The sequence below is a fragment of the Eumetopias jubatus genome, unplaced genomic scaffold (assembly GCF_037043125.1).
Source record: "Eumetopias jubatus isolate StellerSeaLion01/CBP00866 unplaced genomic scaffold, mEumJub1_p1.0 scaffold_8, whole genome shotgun sequence".
Classification (NCBI taxonomy): Eukaryota; Metazoa; Chordata; class Mammalia; order Carnivora; family Otariidae; genus Eumetopias; species Eumetopias jubatus.
Genome location: NW_028274814.1, coordinates 15,629,652 through 15,647,984, shown reverse-complemented (window position 1 = coordinate 15,647,984; position 18,333 = coordinate 15,629,652). Strand labels below are relative to the sequence as shown.

The following is an 18,333-nucleotide window of genomic DNA, read 5'->3' as shown; positions in this document are numbered from 1 at the left end:
ACTGGTGGGTTGTTGGGATGGAGAGAAAAACAAGGGAACAAAAGACACGAACCCTTAAACTTCAACCTTCTCTCTTCAAAGGAAAAAAAAGTCCTTACTAAAATAAGATGTCCGTTTAAAGAGCAAACAGTGAATAAACCTTAGGGAATATGGGAAAACAAAGTGTTGACTCTGCCTCCTCCGACTCCCTAAATAAGTTGTTTAAACATCACATCATTCTGGTTTTGAACTTTTCACCAATATAATTCTTTCTCAAATTATATACGACAATTCTTCTCCAAATTGTCATTATGTACAATGATGATGGCCAAGTATCAGTGAGTGTAAACCATCTGCTAATTAAACATTTCCTAGAAATTAAGGCTATGTCATTTACATCAGGTTACACAAAGTTCAGTGACTGTACAAGAAACACACAAAATACATTTCTCATGAAAAATGGCATGAATCTTACATATTTGCACATACTTTTATATCATGTACACAGTTGTTGATTTTTATTCATCTGTCCTCTTGGCTACCTAACACTGAACTGGTATTTTTCTGAAAAAAAATTACATTTTGACAAACTTCATATAAAACTTTGGAAGAAACATAATTATAGCCATGAATTACAAAAGTGAAGAGGAGCTATTTATCCACCTTTAGGTAGTATAGAATTAACACTTTTCAGTCCCTAAAAGGTTTTGAACTTCTGCTACTCTCGACTTTCTTTTTCAAGATAAATATATTACTTAACAAGACATAGCTTTCAAATCCAAAGTAGCCTCATATGTAAATGTTTATTTCCAAAATTAGACGTAATGCATTGTTTCAACAAATATGTTTAAAGTATAAAACCTGACATACACAAAATTAGCAAGTATAAGATTTCTCAAGATACTTAGCCTTCTATGTACTCTTTATATGATTACCCCCAGCAAAAAAAAAATAAAATAAAAAAATGAACTGTCAGGTTTTTTAAATTTAACTATAAAAGCCCCATTTGGGAAAAATTCAAAATCTGAGGACCATTAAAAATGGAAGAAGATGCTAAATTACAAGACCTCTTTTAATAGCAACAACTGTACGTCTAAATACACTTTTAATTTATTTAATTAAATTGATTTACTTAGGAAATTGATTTAGTAAATCACCGTAATTAAATAAATTAAGTATATATTCAGAAACATAGTCATTGCTATGAAAGCGTTAGGCTCTAGATAACTGTGACGAAATCAAAGGGAAGGAATCTAACAATTGCACCTGGCATAGTTGAGGAGCATGCTGAGCACTGCTCGCACTCTGTAGCACCAAGAACACTTCCACGTCCCAATCTCATTCTCCCATCCAGACACACGAGTCAGGGTGATCACATCACCGAACAAGCAGTCACCTACGTTACTGATTTGCTCCTGAGTCCTCTTCAGCCTCTGTAGTTCAGGAGTGTCCGTAACAATGCTGAAGCCCCTCCCTTTGCTTTCTTCAAAATCTCTTTTGTACTTGACCTAACAGAAGGCAGGAGAACAAAAGAACGAAAAGAAAAGTAAACCGAGGAGTCACAAATCCCACTCAGGAAGGGTCGGGGCCAAAGAAGCTAAAATCGGACAATGCCTCCAGTCACAACTCCATCAGCAACTGGCAGAGGGAGAGGCCGCTGAGCAGAGCCCGATGCTTCGTTGGTATCCCAGCAAGGCCACCGACTGTGTGACCTTAGGCAAGTCACTTAACCACTCTGCACTTCGGTGGTCTCATCCTTCAAACGGTGATAAGAGCAACAATATTTAAATAAGGCCATGTAATAAGTCATAAGGATAGGATCAAATGTCCTAAGACACATACCTAACCATGAGCAAGCAAGCAAGGGCTCCATAATGGTTATTATTACCGCCATTAATAGTTGTACTACTGCTCAAGAAAAAAGTGTGGGAAAAGACAGCTGAATCTGCTCCCGTGCCCATCTTGTCAGTGACGAAGCATCATTTTGAACCTGCACTGCACTATGGAGGAAGAAGACCTACAAAATCAGCAGCAGCTAGCCCTGTCCTTAGAAAATGTTCATTCTATTTCGTAAGGCAAAGCACATGGATATGGTTATACAATGTTCTATTGTATATGTCAAGTATGTAAATGCGTATGGAAATATTTATAAAATAAGCCACGCCTAGAGATTAAAAGACTTCCAGCACATGGTCCTGGCACACTGTGTGCCGAGGTACCTAAGATTTTTTTTTCCGGTATTTAAATACACTTCTTTTCTAATTACAACCCAGTGAAGCTGAATTTTACAGTTTCCTCGAGGGACTGGAATTGCTAATGCTTAATCTTACTAGAACCCCATCTCCCATTATTAGCATAATGACAACAACTGTCACACCGGTTAAATATGCTGCTTGTTAATGACTGACACACTACAGCACTTTGTTCTTATTTCTTTAAAATCTAAATATTAAGTAATATGGAAACACAGTTTTAATAACCCACATAATCCTCCAAATTCCCCATTTACATTCATAATTATTAGGCTCCAATTAGCACTTAAATTAATAGCTAACATTTCGGGTGGCTGATAAAAATACAATTCTGTAAGTGCAACTTTCTGTGTAAATTTGAAAGGTTCACTTAGTTGAGCACAGAATGACTGGTTTTGTTGAGTCATGTCTGTGTTTAAACACTCGATTCCCCCAGGTATTGTTGTCCTTGGGGCTACCGAAAAATTTCCTTTTACCAGAAAAGCTTGAAAGAAAAAAAAAACTCCCAGACGGCTACAAATAGAAAGGTCTAAATTCTCTCATCACTGGTAGCTTAAGAATATCTCATTTCCTCTCCACATTTTCATCTAAATTTATAAAAGTACTAAAATTTCCATAAATAAGTGGTCAAATAACCTGCATAGTTTTTCTTCCACAGAAAAGTGCTGAATGAAATTAGTCTTGTACCCCTCAATCCCCCAGCATGAGTGAAGATACTCACACCCACACATCTCGGGGTTTTATGCCCAACTAAGCAAGGAAGCCATTTAGCTTCGCTTGACATAAGCTCTGGACACAGAGTCATAAAATAAGTAGCAAAGATGACAAGGTTCTAACAGCGACAGGCATGAAGAAGTGAGGAGAAAAATCCGTAAGCCAGGTTCTAACACCTGAACACCAGTTTCACGGAAGGCACAATCATATAGTTTTTGAGGATTAGTTTAAGGGTTTGTTTGTTTGTTAAACGGCAATTCCCAAAGCACGAACTGAAAAGAAAACCCGTCACGTTACAGAGCCACAGGTTTTGAGTTGATCACAATTTAACTGTCCGTCCCACATCCGCAAAACACAGGAGAATCACCTGACTCGGGCTTGTCTCATTAAGGGACTAGTTTTGAACAGTATACAATCATCTTCATAACCGGTCTGCAGAGTTTTAGAAGAGGTGTAATCCTTTTTAATGGCAGGATCCACAGCCAAGCTCAAAGGCCACCCGCCCAGGACTCCTTTACCGCATGCAGGGAGCTTGGAGCCAGTCACTCCCTCTCTTGTCTCCCACCCACTTACATCCTCTCTATTTAGGTCTAATTTTAAATGTTGCATCTGATGATTTGCCAGTCAAAAAGAGATCAGAGGGCAGAGGCAAGAGGATTCTTCTCTTCAATTTCGTGTGTCCAACACGACCCTATCCTGCCAATAAGGATACTGCACCTTTGAGCCTGGAGATTGACCTATACTGGACCCATAATCCAGCATATGTGCATGAGCCCCAGATCTGGGATTTTGCTGGAACCCTTGAGAAAGGGGTGCTCTTTCTCCAGCTCTGGCTAATTCAGTAGGCTGTAACACTGAGGCCGCTGATGGTCATCCAGCCACCCCCCAATAATGACGAAGCCAACACCGTGGCAAGCAAAGCAAGAGATCTCGAGGAAGTCTTCATCAGCCGCCAGGTTTATCAGTTAGTGAGCTCATCTGTCTCTCCCTTTATAACCTATATTCTTTATAAAGGATTCTGATTAATACAACCTACTCTCACCATGCCCAAAATGTTTACACACGTACAAGCTTCCCAGTAAACATGAACATGTGAATTTCTCCACTGATTCTTCCTACTGTGATACAAGATTTAATAGTTTACAAAAAAACAGTGGATTCTATCTTGGAAAAAGCACAGCTTTAGTGGACAAGAACCTAGGATTCTCATCCCCTCCCTGTCACCTGCCAGCCACCTCAGCTTCTCTGAGCCAGTTTCCTCCTCTCTAATTAGAGATTCTAGTAACTTCCTAACTAACAGATCTGTAGAGACTGGATGAGAGAAAACACCAGAAAGAACTTTGGAAAGAATAAGGGACTGTGCAAATTCCCAGCATTGCCAGCCTTATATTGGTTTTGCTTGATGTGAAAGGATCATCTAATATTTGTCATGAGACATTAAAGAGAACAGTTCTATAATAATAAGGAAGATTACAGCTAACAAAGCAAAAAAGATTAAGAATTAGCCAGTAGTTTACATTTACAAATTTTACTCAAACTACTCCAGAACAGAAACTTATTTTTTTGTTGTTGGATTTGTGCCAATGATCAGACCCCTACATAGCACCTCGGATATGTCATCTAGTGATCATACAGGTGGAGATGAATTCTGAACCCTATCTGTGCAGGTGCTGGGTGACAATCTGTCTTTGCCAAGAGTCACACCACACACTGTGCAAATCTGTAAGAACTGGATGAAGAGCATTCTCCTAAGACTACTGGGGGTTCCCTGTCACTGACAGAATGTTCCCTCTTGCTCCCTACGCTGAGCCCATGGGAAGCATAATTCGGTTTATTCATCAAAGCTCAGTACCAGTGACACTCCTCTGTGAGCTGAACTGGCCTCCTCCCAGTCTGGACCCCCAGAGCTTTTCACCCGCCTATGAGAGCAGTTATCACCCTGAACTGCTTACAGTGCTGTCACAGTCCCCCGCTCTAGAACACACGGAACTCAGGGACAGGGGCAAAGTCTTAGCAATCCTTCTAATTCCAAAACCCAGCATAGCCATGTGGCCCAAGGGAGCTGATTAACAAATGATGAAGAAAAAGAAGGGAGGAAGACGAGAAAGGAGAGGGGTGAAAGCAGAGAGGCCCAGTTCCAGAGGTAGGAGAGGAACCACATATACAGGGACTGGGACATGGTTCCATTTGGTAGGAGCATCTGGTGGGGACAGGGGTGTGCAGACAGGGGAAGACCAGGACATTAAGCTAAGGAACACAAATGTAGATGTAGATCAGACTGGGGAAAGAAATTGCTAGCCAGAGTACTTCTCCATTTGGGCTTCTACAACAAAAATGCCATACCCTGGGGGGCTTATAAACAATAGGAATTTATTTCTCATGGTTCTGGAGGCAGAGAAGTCCAAGATGAAGGGGCAGGCAGAGTCGGGGTCTGGTGAGAGCCTGCTTCCTGGTTCACAGATGGCATCTCCTCACTGTGTCCTCACATGATGGCAGGGGTAAGGGAGCTCTCTAGGGTCTCTTCTACAAGAGACTCCATGATCAAATTGCCTCCCAAAGGCCTCACCTCCAAATGCCATCACCTTGAGGATTAGGTTTCTATATATGGATTTGGGGTGACACCAACATGCAGTGCTGTCCTATATTAACTTTGTTAACATTAACTCAAGTATTCACTGAGCCTCATATATGGCTGCCCTTTGAAACGCCAGCTCTTTCCCCAGCAAAAATGCTTTTTCTTCCCTTATACTTCAGCACTGGATAGAAAATGATCATCTCTGGCCCCTTGCCTACTCTCCTGTTAAAAAGCATTTCATGACGGTTTCATGAATAACAATGGCCGTATATCTTAGGAATGTCATTCTTTGGAATCCCCTCAAATGTACACCCATTCAATCCTTTGTTCATTCAACAGATAATTATTGAGCACCTACTATGAGCCAAGTACCGTTCCAGCTGCGGGAAGGATGCAGCAAAGACAACAGTCATGATTTCTGCCCTCTTGGCCCTCACATTATAGTGGGAGAGACGGAAAAGACACAAGACCTAAGGAAGCTGAATAAACAGTATGTGAGTGGTGAGTACTAAGAGAGCAACAAAGCAAGAAGATGAGACGAGAAGGGTCAGGGATGCTGCCCTGTGAGGTAGGGCGGTCCGAGAAGGCCCCAGTGAGAAGGTGGCATCTCAGTAGGACCTGAGGGGGGAGGGCTGTAAGCAGGGCAGGGACACACCGGACTTCCGGTTTGACAGGCACTAACCCACTGGAGGGGAGCAGGAGAGTAGCAGGAGACCAGTTAGGGAGCAGGCAATTCTGCCCCTCTCCCCCCACAACTGCCCACTATTAGCCATCCCAGGACCACAGAAGACAGAGAATTCCTGGGCCCAGCCCCAGCCCCTGGCCTCCCCAGAAGACCGACCCGGGGAGCTGTGTACTCCTGTCAGTGCAGGGCAGGAAGGATGCAGGAGGAGGGAGGACAGAACTAAGATGCACTAGGAGTTTAGAAAAAGAATGAACCACAGCTGGAAAGTAATGCAGTCTTGGCGCCCTCTCGGCTCATCTCTTCAAGACTGAACAAAGGCACTCTGAAAATGCATTCGTAAAGTCCAAGGTAAGAAAAACACACAATAGGCAATTTGATTTGACATATTTTCCTCAGAAGGAACTTAGAAATGTATTTCACATGCTGTATGCGATATTATAGTGACATGTTATGTACACACGCTGTGCACGCGCACGCGCACACGCACGCACGCATCTGTCTTCCTGTACTACAGATTAGAACCCTACGTTAAGAACCAAAAGACTTGAATTTAAACCTTAATTCTGTCCTGTGATCTTTATTTGTTCAATTTCTCTAACACTCCTGATCCTCAGCTATAAAACAGAAAACGGGAAACGAAAAAAAGAGCAATTTGCTACATAATGTTTGGGAGGTTAAAGTTACCATATGAAAGCATCAAGCAAGGACATGCCTGCAGAAGGTCACTAGCAAATATTAGCTTTGTCCTTCCCACTAAATTTCAAAAATGACCTTTGTTGCTTAATATGATCATTTCTGCCAGCCTGGACGTGCACGGTGATACTGTGTCTGGACTCATCAGCTAGTAGCACTCACAAGTGCACAGAAAGAGCCTGGACACCGGGTGGTTCTGGCCCAGCTTAAGAAAAAGGCTCACAATGACTGAAAAGGAAGACTCCTCAAAGGCAAAATGGTAAACAGAACTGCAAATTGAATTATTTGCTCATTCTGAGATATAAATTGTCTCCCCCAAATGCTGCAAATACCATAATTATTAATAGGCAGCAATAAATAAAGACATGTTTTAAAAAATGAAAACCACAACACAGAAAAGCCAGGGAGCCATGTCGGGTGAAAGAAACCAGGTGCAACCAGAGACTGATAAATTGTCGGACAACGAACTAAAAGGAGAGTAAGTCAGAGGCGGATGTGAAGTCAAAGATGAGCATGTCCTACAGCCCAGCAGCTGTATTCTCATCTCCTAGAAACCCTTGCCCGTGAGCACTGAGGGGCAATAGACCAGCATGTTCTTAATAACACTGTATTATCAAGAAAACTGGGGGTACCTGGGTGGTGCAATCAGTTAAGCATCTGATTCTTGATTTCGGCTCAGGTCATGATCTCAGAGTTGTGAGATCGAGCCCCATGTCCGGCTCCATGCTGGGTGTGGAGCCTGCCTAAGACTCTCTCTCTCCCTCTCCCTCTGCCCACCCCTCATGCACCCCCTGCTCGAGCACACTCTCTCTCTTAAAAAAAAAGGAAAGAAAAGAAAAAGAAAATTGGAAACAACCCAAATATCCATCCACAGGAGAATGAGTGAATTATATTATATTCATATAATATATATTACCCAGGAGTGAAAATAAATGAACTACAGCTGCCTGGATCCATACGTATAAATCTCAGAAACACTTTGTTGAAGGGGAAAGAAGCAAAGAATACGTTCATGGGTGGTACATAAAGGGGGGAAAGAAACTCGATAAGGGCAACATCCAGGGTTGTTGTGAGATCTGCTCATGGAAGGACGTGAGTGGAGCTTCACTGGTCCCGATGTTCATGTGCTTTACTGGAATGTAGATTCACATGCAATCCTTTGGTTATCATGCTGTAAAACTTACATGGATATTCCATATATTCTTTTGTATTGATCGAATATTTTACAATAAAGCATTTTCAAAGAAAGCAGGGACAGAGCCCAAACGGGGAAGCTGAGGTACCCAAACTTGTGTTTCCCGTAAGTGGTGAGTGACCTGGCCAGTGGGCGTCCATATGCAGAAAGTTAAGTTAGTCATTCATTACTTCATCTTAATGAAGCTGTTTCGCTATAGTGGCAAATGCAGAGGTGAAGCAAAAAGGCTGGAAAAACAGAAATCGAGAGAGGGAGAAAGGGTGTTGCAAAAGGGATTGCAAATATGGATTAATGAGGAACAGTAGCAGTACAAGGGGGTCCTGGGCCTATCACAATAAACCAGAGGGCTAAGAATCCAGGGGCCGAAGGGTAAGCAAAAGGAGAACACTATTTGGCTCTTATGCAGCTTACCTTGTCAGAATACGGTAACGGAAGCCTAAAATCTACAAGCATATTTATTACTGATTCATGTTATCGTGCTCTTTATTTCTCACTTTAAAAGTGTCCATCTGATACAATGAAATCAATGACCAATTTTATTATCTTTTACGACATGACGGATAACTTTACATTTCTTCAAGGGGGGACTGTGAGCATTGCATCATTTTTAAACTACATGCAAAATTCCTAGTTCAATCTGCAAAATTTAGCACTCAGTTATGTACCATCGTGTATAGCTCTGTAGATTTTAAAGTACTGGAGAATGTGGACCATATGCTTCTTTCTATCTCATCACATTTCACTTGCTGTTAAGCATATATTAAAAGCTTAATAACTATTTCATGATTGATTACTATCTAGTTTTGTTATTTTTAACATCTAAAATGCAGTAAATTGGCTAATCTCACAATACTAGACGGGAATTAAACAACTACAAAGGAAAATCTGATTGAGGGCTTTTTTAAAGATGAAGTTAATTTTAACAAATGTTAAGTCAAATGAACTCAAAAGAGAATTTGTTTTTCTTTAAATTAATCTCATAATCTGTAAATTTATGGTTAATTAAATGAAATTAAAATTTTAATTACCTTTTTAAACATGATTAAAAAGCATTAAATCTTTTTAAATTCATAGATTTCTAAGCCTTAAATTAGCCTTCCATCGCATTCACAGAGGTACTTACTGATATTTACAGATTAGTCAGTATTTTATGTATATTCACCATCCAGCTTCAACAGATTTGGAGTTCCTTTACTTAAAAAACATTGAAATCTAGGGACACCTGGGTGGCTCAGTCAGTTAAGCACCTTCCTTTGGCTCAGGTCATGATCCCAGGGTCCTGGGATCAAGCCCCATATGGGGTTCCCTGCTCAGAGGAGAGTCTGTTTCTCCTTCTGCCTCTGCTCCTCCTGCTTGTGCTCTCTCTCTCTCTCTGTGTGTGTCAAAAAAATAAATAAAATCTTTCAAAAAAACGTTGAAATCTAAATTTTATTCTTAACAAGTACACTAAATACATAATGCACATCTTAACCGATTTCTCAATAAGCTCCTATAATTAAAAATCACCCCTATGCCCCTAAGAGCTCAGGCTCAGGATTTTGACAAACTTGTATTGGGCCCTGACTCCACCTCTTACTAGCTGTGTGACCTTAGGCTAGTTACTTAATCTCTCTGAGCCTCAGTTTCCTTGAGTACAAAATAAGCATAAGTATCAATAGCACCTTTGTGAGAATCAGTGAGGTGATGGTAATAACACTTGACATCTATGAGCTCTCTACGTCCCAGGCACTGCCCTGAGCCCTTTCTGTATCATGTGAGCAGAGCCAGGATGAGAAGGCCAGCTGCCATGTGTAAGGAGTGCTCAGCATTCCACTCCCACAGGTATGTGTTGACTTACTAACAGTAGCCAAATAGCTAGAGAACCCATCTCAGCACAGGGGCCCCTGCACTGGGGAGCTCCTTCAGTCTTTTGGGGATTGAAATAGAATATAAATAAATAAATGAAAAAACAACTAAAAAGTGCTTTGCCTATATCATCCTCAGATAAATCCCAGCAGGTACACATTTTAATGCCCATTTTCATCGATGAGGAAAGGGAGTGTGAGGAGGTGACAGAGCGAATAGGAGACCGAAGTCTCTGTCTGGACCTCCCCAGACATTACCCTTCAATTCCTCTGACAATGAAAAAATACCAAGCGAAGACCATCAAACTGAACACACATAAGATAGAGACAGTGTCCTGTAAATAAGCAGAGAGGAAAGTGGAACCAACTGAATATTTCTTAGTAGAAGATACCAGAAAGTTTGCATAACTTTAAAATTTTAGCTAATTCATTATCTGCACTGGGACTTACAGTGCCATAAAAGGGACAAAAACTATCACACTTTTCATTCAAAACGTGGTTTGGGGTATTTTTTTTTTTTTTGAAAGAAACAATTGTTTACGTTTTCTATTAGGAAAGATCAGGCCGGGGCAGAGAATGCCATTCCCAAAACTGTAGTATTAATGGAAATATTGATTCAAACCAGAAAATCATATCTACATTAATGAAGAAAATTGAAGCCTAAATTATATACACATAATGTATATTTTCACCAGGAATTTTACAGGAGGAAAATGTAACTAATCCACCAAATTCTGCCTATGAGTTATAAATTACTCTGGGGAATAAACTAAGTGTTTGGTGACGATTAACTTTTTCAGGAACCTAAAGGATCATCCAATTAACCGTTCGGATACTAAAGGAGCAAAAAACAATTAATATTCTAATACCTGATATACTACTGAAGAGTAATTGACTCACAGAGCCTGACTACTGCTGTTTTATATTGCCATGTTACTTTTTAAATAACATTTAATAATTCGGACAATTTATGAATTTTGATTTCTGGACATGTGTTCTCTTAACTCCTAATCCTTTAGAGAGAGCCAGTCTCATCCCATTACATGATTATGATTTTTAAAATAAACCGCCTAATTCACACACAGATTAGAATATTGTTGAAATTATCTTGAACCGGAAGATATCATGCAAGGTTAAATTAAGGAGAGAATAATAAGTTACAAGAAGGAACATTCCTGCGTGTATGTTTTGAATTATAAAGTATCAGGAAATGGGTAATTTCCGGTTAGAAAAAAAACTAATTAGGAAATTCGTAACTCAGAAAAGAAAGCTACATCCAAACTACAAAGAAAAGAAATAAGGATAAAATCAAGAATTGAAGCAAATGCAAACAGCTGAACAAACAGAACAGTCATGAAAGTGAAAATAACCTGTCCTTAATCTTAAATAGTCACAGCTGATGAAAGTGACAGACGATTCTTCCCTTTTCTTACATATGCCTGTTCCCTAACAGATTGATAATGTCATTAAAATTGGTCCTAACAACCCTTCTACACCTGCAATGGCATTATCCTTCGGGCAACACCGACTGTTTCCCTGTAAGAAAACACACTCCTTCCATGTCTTCACAACTGAAAAACAAGAAAATAAAAACTGTAACACAGCAAAAACAAACAAACAAAAAGGCAGAAGAATAAATCTAAATGCATTATACTTAATGTGCACTCAAATGACACTGAGAATAGCCTCCATGACAGATAGCTTTCGCCAGCCAGAAAACCCCATGGATCCCAGCAAGATATTTTAATCAAAAAAATTTAAGAGATTAAATTCTTTTTTAAAGATTGATTGATTGATTTTAGAGAGAGAATCCTCAAGCAGACTCCCCGCTAAGTGCAGAGCCTGACACAGGGCTTGATCTCACGACCCTGAGATCACGACCTGAGCTGAAATCAAGAGTCGGCCGCTTCACCGACTGAGTCACCCAGGTGCCCCTGAGATTAAATTCTTAATACAGAATTTTATTTAAAACATAAATTGCCTAGAAATTTTTACAGGTTATTAACATATCTATGCTACAACCAGAAACTCAGTAGTAACTCAGGTCTTCCACAAGGAAGAAATGATTAGAAATATATATATGAGCAGTATTGAAGAATGAAGGGAAGAATTATGGTCTCCTAGGCTTCTTAGTTAAGAGTGGAAGTTTCACGTTGATTACAGGTGTCAGTTTTGAGAAACGTTGGCTTGTTGCCTCCCTGCTCTGTCAGAGCAGCTATGATTTATTGAAGAGCTAGAAGGGATCCGACTAACATTATACTAGGCATTTGACAGACTCTCCTGTTTAATCTTCAAAATCACTCTGCAAAAGAGATATTTACTTTACCATTTTTTTCCATGTGAGAAATGTAAGGGAAACCCACTGTGAGGTCCACCCAAAACCCCCAACCTTCTCGTAATGGTTTCACGCCTCACTCCATCTACTTATGTTTCCCCAACAGGTGCCATTTTCCTACCTGACCCACTTCCTTAACCATCGCTGAATGGACCTAACGGTAGTCAGTCGCCCGGTCTAAGCTAGCCCAAGTCAGCACGTCTGGGGGGTTTGGGAACTAGGATCCAAAGCAGGAACTAGGAACAAAGATCCGAAGAGCGAGTCTCAGCCTCTGGCAGCAAAATCTCTAAGATAGAAAACTTTGGAACTATCTCCAGTCATGTTTACCACCACCAGAATCCAGAGAGACAGGTGGAGCTCCTCTGCCAGAAAGAGAGTCCTGACCTGATGGCATTTGATTTCTGATTCCTACCATTCCTACAGCCCAAACAGGTACATCCCTTGAGTTTTTGTACCCTAAAATACTCAAAAGAAATTATCATTTTGCTCAACGAACGTTGGGTTTCCTAGCCCTTGCAGCCAAGAATCCTAACTAATACAGGAAACTGTGGCTTAGTGATTAAGACACAAGCCTAGCACCAGCATCTTGTAAGCAGCAGAATCAGGATTCAAACCCAGATCTGCTGTCTCAAAGCTTTTGCTCCTTCTACCACATCATGCTACAAGATAGTAATTCAAACATTTTGTAAACTTCAATCTTTCACTTAGGTTGAAATGCAATTTTAATGAAAATATACCATTATTTCTTTAAAAAGGCTAGATTTTAAACAACAGTATAAACAAAATCTTAAATAATTTTTAAATTCTCTTACATGTCACATATATTAGCCACTATTGGATCTTTGATGGTTGTAGACACAATCAATTAGATGCTTGGTAAGCATTCATCAAATGAGTGGGTAAATAAGGTAACTCCAGTACTTCAAAATGAAACTTCAAAATGCTTGCTGTCAGGGCGTCTGGTGGTATAGTCAGTTAAGCATCCAACTCTTGGTTTCAGCTCAGGTGGTGATTTCAGGTTGTCTCAGGGTCATGAGATCAAGCCCTGCATCAGACTCCACGCTCAGCGAGGAGTCTGCTTAACTCCCTGCTCACTCTCTCTCAAATAAATAAATAAATCTTTTTTTTTTAAATGGTTGCTGTCTCTTTTTTTAAGAGAAGAGAGAGTAGTGTGGGGGTGGGAGAAGGGGAGGAGCGGAGGGAGAGAGAGAAAGAGAGAGAATCTTAAGCAGGCTCCGCACCCAGTTCAAGCCCCACGCAGGGCTCGATCTCACCACCCTGAGATCAGGACCTGAGCCAAAATCAAGAGTGGAAACCAACTGAGCCACCCAGGAGCCCCTAAAATGATTGCTGTCTTAAAGCCCCAACTTATAAAATTTTGTAGATTATTCAATATTTTTACTTTTAAATTAACTCTGATTTCCAACATGAAAAATCAAACACTAAAATAATTCAAGAAATTTCCAAAGTTTAACATTATAATGAGAAAAACTGCATAAGTCTGCACATCGATTAATATCTTATCTTGGTTATATTTTTATGAAGTTTCAAGTTTCACATTTCAGCGTAATTTCATGGTGCTACAGGTGCAATTAATTATATTGTTCCCTTGCTAACCTGACCTAAGAGACTCCCCTTGGGTCTGAAACACTAATAGGGTCTAGGTGAGTCCATTTCCCAAAAGGACAAAAGGTCTTTCTTTTCCCTCCAGAATAAACATCTCAAAGAGCAATATTATTCTTTTCTTTGCAATGTGGAAATGAATACCTGGGTTTTATAGTTACGAAGAGTAAGAAGAAAAAAAAAATGGAACTCTAAAGGTAATGGAAGTGGAAGAGAGGAGTGGTTTGAACTGATGTGGATAAGTGTTTTAATGTCTTAATAATTTGGATTCTGGAATGTCATTCTGCCTGAGCCCATGAATGTCTCACATACGTTTCATAGTCCATGAGAGTATAACTATTTCAGAAACAGGGATAAGTTGGCATTGCCAAAGAGCCAGGTGGTTCCACTGTTTGGAAACCATCTGGTCTGAGTTTTCTCTTTGTCAGCACCATCAATACTCCAGTAGCAAGAGCTATTATAGTGATTGTGTGTGTTTCATTTCTTTAAATAAACTCAAACAAAACTACCCTGAATATAAATTCATTATTTCTTTGAACTGTGCTTGCAGAGTATAATGAAATCACTGTCAAGACGAGTTACACTGAATACCTACATTCATTCCATAACCTCACAAAACCCAGTGGCAAAATACTAGAAGTATGCCCACAACTCTAGCAGGACCTCTTGATCATGTTAACCTTTACTGGGGCATCTACGGCCCAACCTCCCACTAGCAAAATGGGAAATGTTCTGCTGAGGCAGATGTCACAGCAAAGCCATATGTGTGTGTGTGTGTGTGTGTGTGTGTGTGTGTGCGTGTGTGTATATGTACACATATTCAATGTGGGCTGTAAAGAGATGCAGATATCGTGAAAGCTCAGAGGTACATGTTATTTAATCAATCAAGAAACAAAAACTGAAAGGGTCTAAGAAACTTCAACCTATCATTCATTGTCTCAACTGCTTCCTCATTCAACAGACAGTATGACAAGCCAATGAGCAATACTCACGGGATCACTGGACTACAGAACACAGGACAACATATGCTGCAAAGCACTGGGCCTTTATTTCCACCTAAAAGCAAGGTGCCTAAGCTTACTAAAAATTCTAGGCTCCCTCAAAAATAAACTACTAGGACTATATCAAAATAAAAAGCTTTTGCACAATGTAGGAAACCACCACCAAAATGAAAAGGCAACCTACTGAATGGGAGAAGATATCTGCAAATGATATAACAGATAAGGGGTAAATATCCGAAATACATAAAGAACTTATACAACTCAGCACCAAAAAAAAAAAAAAAAAAAAAAACCTGATTAAAAAATGGGCAGAGGACCTGAATAGACATTTTTCCAAAGAAGACCTATAGATGGCCAACAGACACATGGAAAGATGCTCAACATCACTCGCCATCAGAAATGCAAATCAAAATCACAATGAGATGGGGGCAGCCTGGGTGGCTCAGTGGGCTAAGTGTCTGCCTTTGGCTCAGGTCATGATCCCGGGGTCCTGGGATCGAGTCCCACATCGGGCTCCCTGCTCAGTGGGGAGCCTGCTTCTCCCTCTCCCTCTGCCCACCCTCCTGCCCCCACCACTCATGTTCTCTCTCACTATCTCTCTCTCTGTCAAATAAATAAATAAAATATTTTTAAAAATCACAATGAGATAACACCTCACACCTGTCAGAATGGCCAAAATCAAAAAGATAAGAAAGAATAAGTGTTGGCAAGGATATAGAGAAAAAGGAACCCTTGTGCATTGTCGGTGGGAATGTAAATTGGTGCAGCCGCTGTGGAAAACAGTAGAGATGTTCCTCAAAAAAAAAAAAAAAATAGAGGGGCGCCTGGGTGGTTCAGTCCATTAGGCGCCTGACTCTTGATCTCAGGTCAGGTCTTGATCTCAGGGTCATGAGTTCAAGCCCCACATTAGGCTCCACGCTGGATGTGGAGCCTACTTAAAAAAAAAAAATTAAAAACAGAAATACTGTATGATCTGGTACTTTCACTACTGGGTATTTACCCGAAGAAAACAAAAACACTAATTCAAAAAGATATATGCCCCGCTATGTTCACTGCAGCATAATTTACAATAACCAAAATATGGAAGCAACCTGAGTGACCATCAATCAATACATGGATGGGAAAAGAAGATGTGGCATATAATATATATAATGGAATATTACACAGCCATGAAAATGGATGAGAGCTTGCCATGTGCAACAACATGGATGGACCTAGAGGGTATGATGCTAAGTGAAATAAGTCAGACTGGGAAAGACAAATATCATGATTTTACTCATAAGTGGACTCTAAAAGACAAAACAAATTAATAAACAAACAAAAAGCAGAATCTGGTCTGTAAATACAGAGAACAAACTGATGGTTGCCGGAGGGAAGGGGTGGGAGGCATGGGCCAGTGGGTGGGGGGATGGGCAAGTTGGGCGAAGGGGAGTGGGAGATCCAGGCTTCCAGTAATGGGATGAATCAGTCATGGGAATAAAGGCACAGCACAGGGAATATAGTCAATGACACTGTACCAGCACTGTATGGGGACAGACGGTAGGTGAGGCTCACCGTAAGGAGAGCTAACAGAGGGAGAAGCTGAATCACTGTGTTGTCCACTTGAAACTAATGTAATTGTGTGTCAACTATACTCCCAGAGGAAAAAAAAAAATTTTAAATACTAGGCTCTCTGTGATAGATGCATGTGACAGACACTGGCATTAATAAATCTTGTCTTCTAAGACCTTAATCTCAGCTTCAGTCAGAGATAAAAGTTCCCAGCCCCAGATGTTTTTAACAGAACGTCCAAAGTCAAAGGTCCCTAAATGCCAGCATCCACCTCCCAAAGGCAGGCCTCCATTTCCCTGCCCCTTAGAGAGAAGCCGGAAGTCACCGTGTCACACTCACTTAAGAAGGGACAAATTAAAGAGGTTCAAGTACTGACCTAAAGTTAAAAGGGTAAGAAAGTGAGGCTGTACGAGATTTTACTTTCTTCTGCTGGCAGGTCACCCTCATCCCCCTACCCCCTCTTTGCACCAATGTTTGACTTGTCAAAATTGCTTTGCCACATCTACACCTGACATCTAAATCATTTGACAGGCACATAACCTTATCAAATTTCTAGTTATAGTACAAATAGAAGTAACAAACCATAGCCACTGAAATTGATAACAGCTCTAACAGCTCACACGAAGAGCCAGTGGGCTGATCGCAGGAGCGGAGAGAGCCACTGCAAGCACCCTGGCCCCCCAGCCAGAAGACGAGGAGGAGGGGGAGGAGCCTGAGCCAGATAAAGGCTAATTCCACCAAATCCAATCACTGTGCAATTCCTCTGCCTGAAACTGAAACAGCCAAAACGCCTCGCACCGGAGGTGGATAACATTGTGATATCGGTGGTCTCTGCTCCAACTAGCATTCGAGCTTAAAAGGCAAATGGAACAAAAGCATCAGAAAGCTACCTTTGAAAGTTTCCTGCCAACCGCCATTTGCTGTAACACACTGTCTATGAACCTCGTACGGGTGATGAAGTACCACTTCTGAATTCAGCAGTGCAGTGAAAGGAATAATCATTACTTCTCTGACTGTATCTGGAACTCAAGCCAAATCTCCCTGCTTATCCCTAGTATTTGTTCAAGAACAATAGAGAAAATGGTATTTGCCCCCCAAATAATAAAATAATGATCATATTTAAAAATTAAATTTAAATCACTGTATGACACCTAAAACCTTTAAAAATATGTTTTCTAGATTTAAATAATCCAGGCTCCCAACACTTCTGGAAACAATGCAGAAAGAAATTAAGGGACTAAATAAAAATATATCCAATCAGCCAGGCAATCCCCCAGTTAAAGGACAGACCCAGAATTCAATATCAATTCACCCAACCATAAGTCTCCCAGCTTCCTAAACACTCCCCTGGTTTGAGAGCTTTTAATCCCAGTCCCAGGAAAGGCTCATCCCTGATTAAATACTGTAACCAGAGCATCAACCCCGTTTACCTTTCTAAGTGAAGAATATATAGTTTATTAAGTACACGATTACTTCTCTGTCAGTCTACCCACCTTGTGACATTGCTAGGCAAAATTAATAAGTGAATTTTAGGTTTCCAGTTTCCTCTCATTCTCTCACCCCTTTTCCTCCACCCTGTTCCACCCAACTCCCAGCCACAGAGGTGAATAAGTTTCTTTCCTTGATAACTCAAATCCAACCCACTCTTGCCCAACCTCGTCCCCACTACATTATTCCAGCAGCTGCCATCACTCCCTCGGACCACTGCAATACCTTCCCACTAACCCCTCTGCCTTGCCTCTGCAACATGCATCCCAAGGGAGCTTTCAAAACTCCAAATCTGGGGTCTTCATTCCTTCGTTTAAAACTCATCGATGTGGGGCGCCTGGGTGGCTCAGATGGTTAAGCATCTGCCTTCGGCTCAGCTCGTGGTCTTGGGGTCCTAG

General features: G+C 40.8%; 1 protein-coding gene across 1 annotated transcript in view; it reads right to left on the bottom strand.

The window, feature by feature from the left end:
• Positions 1–18,333, bottom strand: part of NEBL (nebulette) — a 345,724-nt gene that overhangs the window by 168,736 nt on the left and 158,655 nt on the right. Inside the window, exon 4 of the mRNA XM_028114189.2 lies at positions 1,380–1,487. Within this exon, the coding sequence (XP_027969990.1) occupies positions 1,380–1,487 (108 nt within the window). The remainder of the gene's footprint in view (positions 1–1,379; positions 1,488–18,333) is intronic.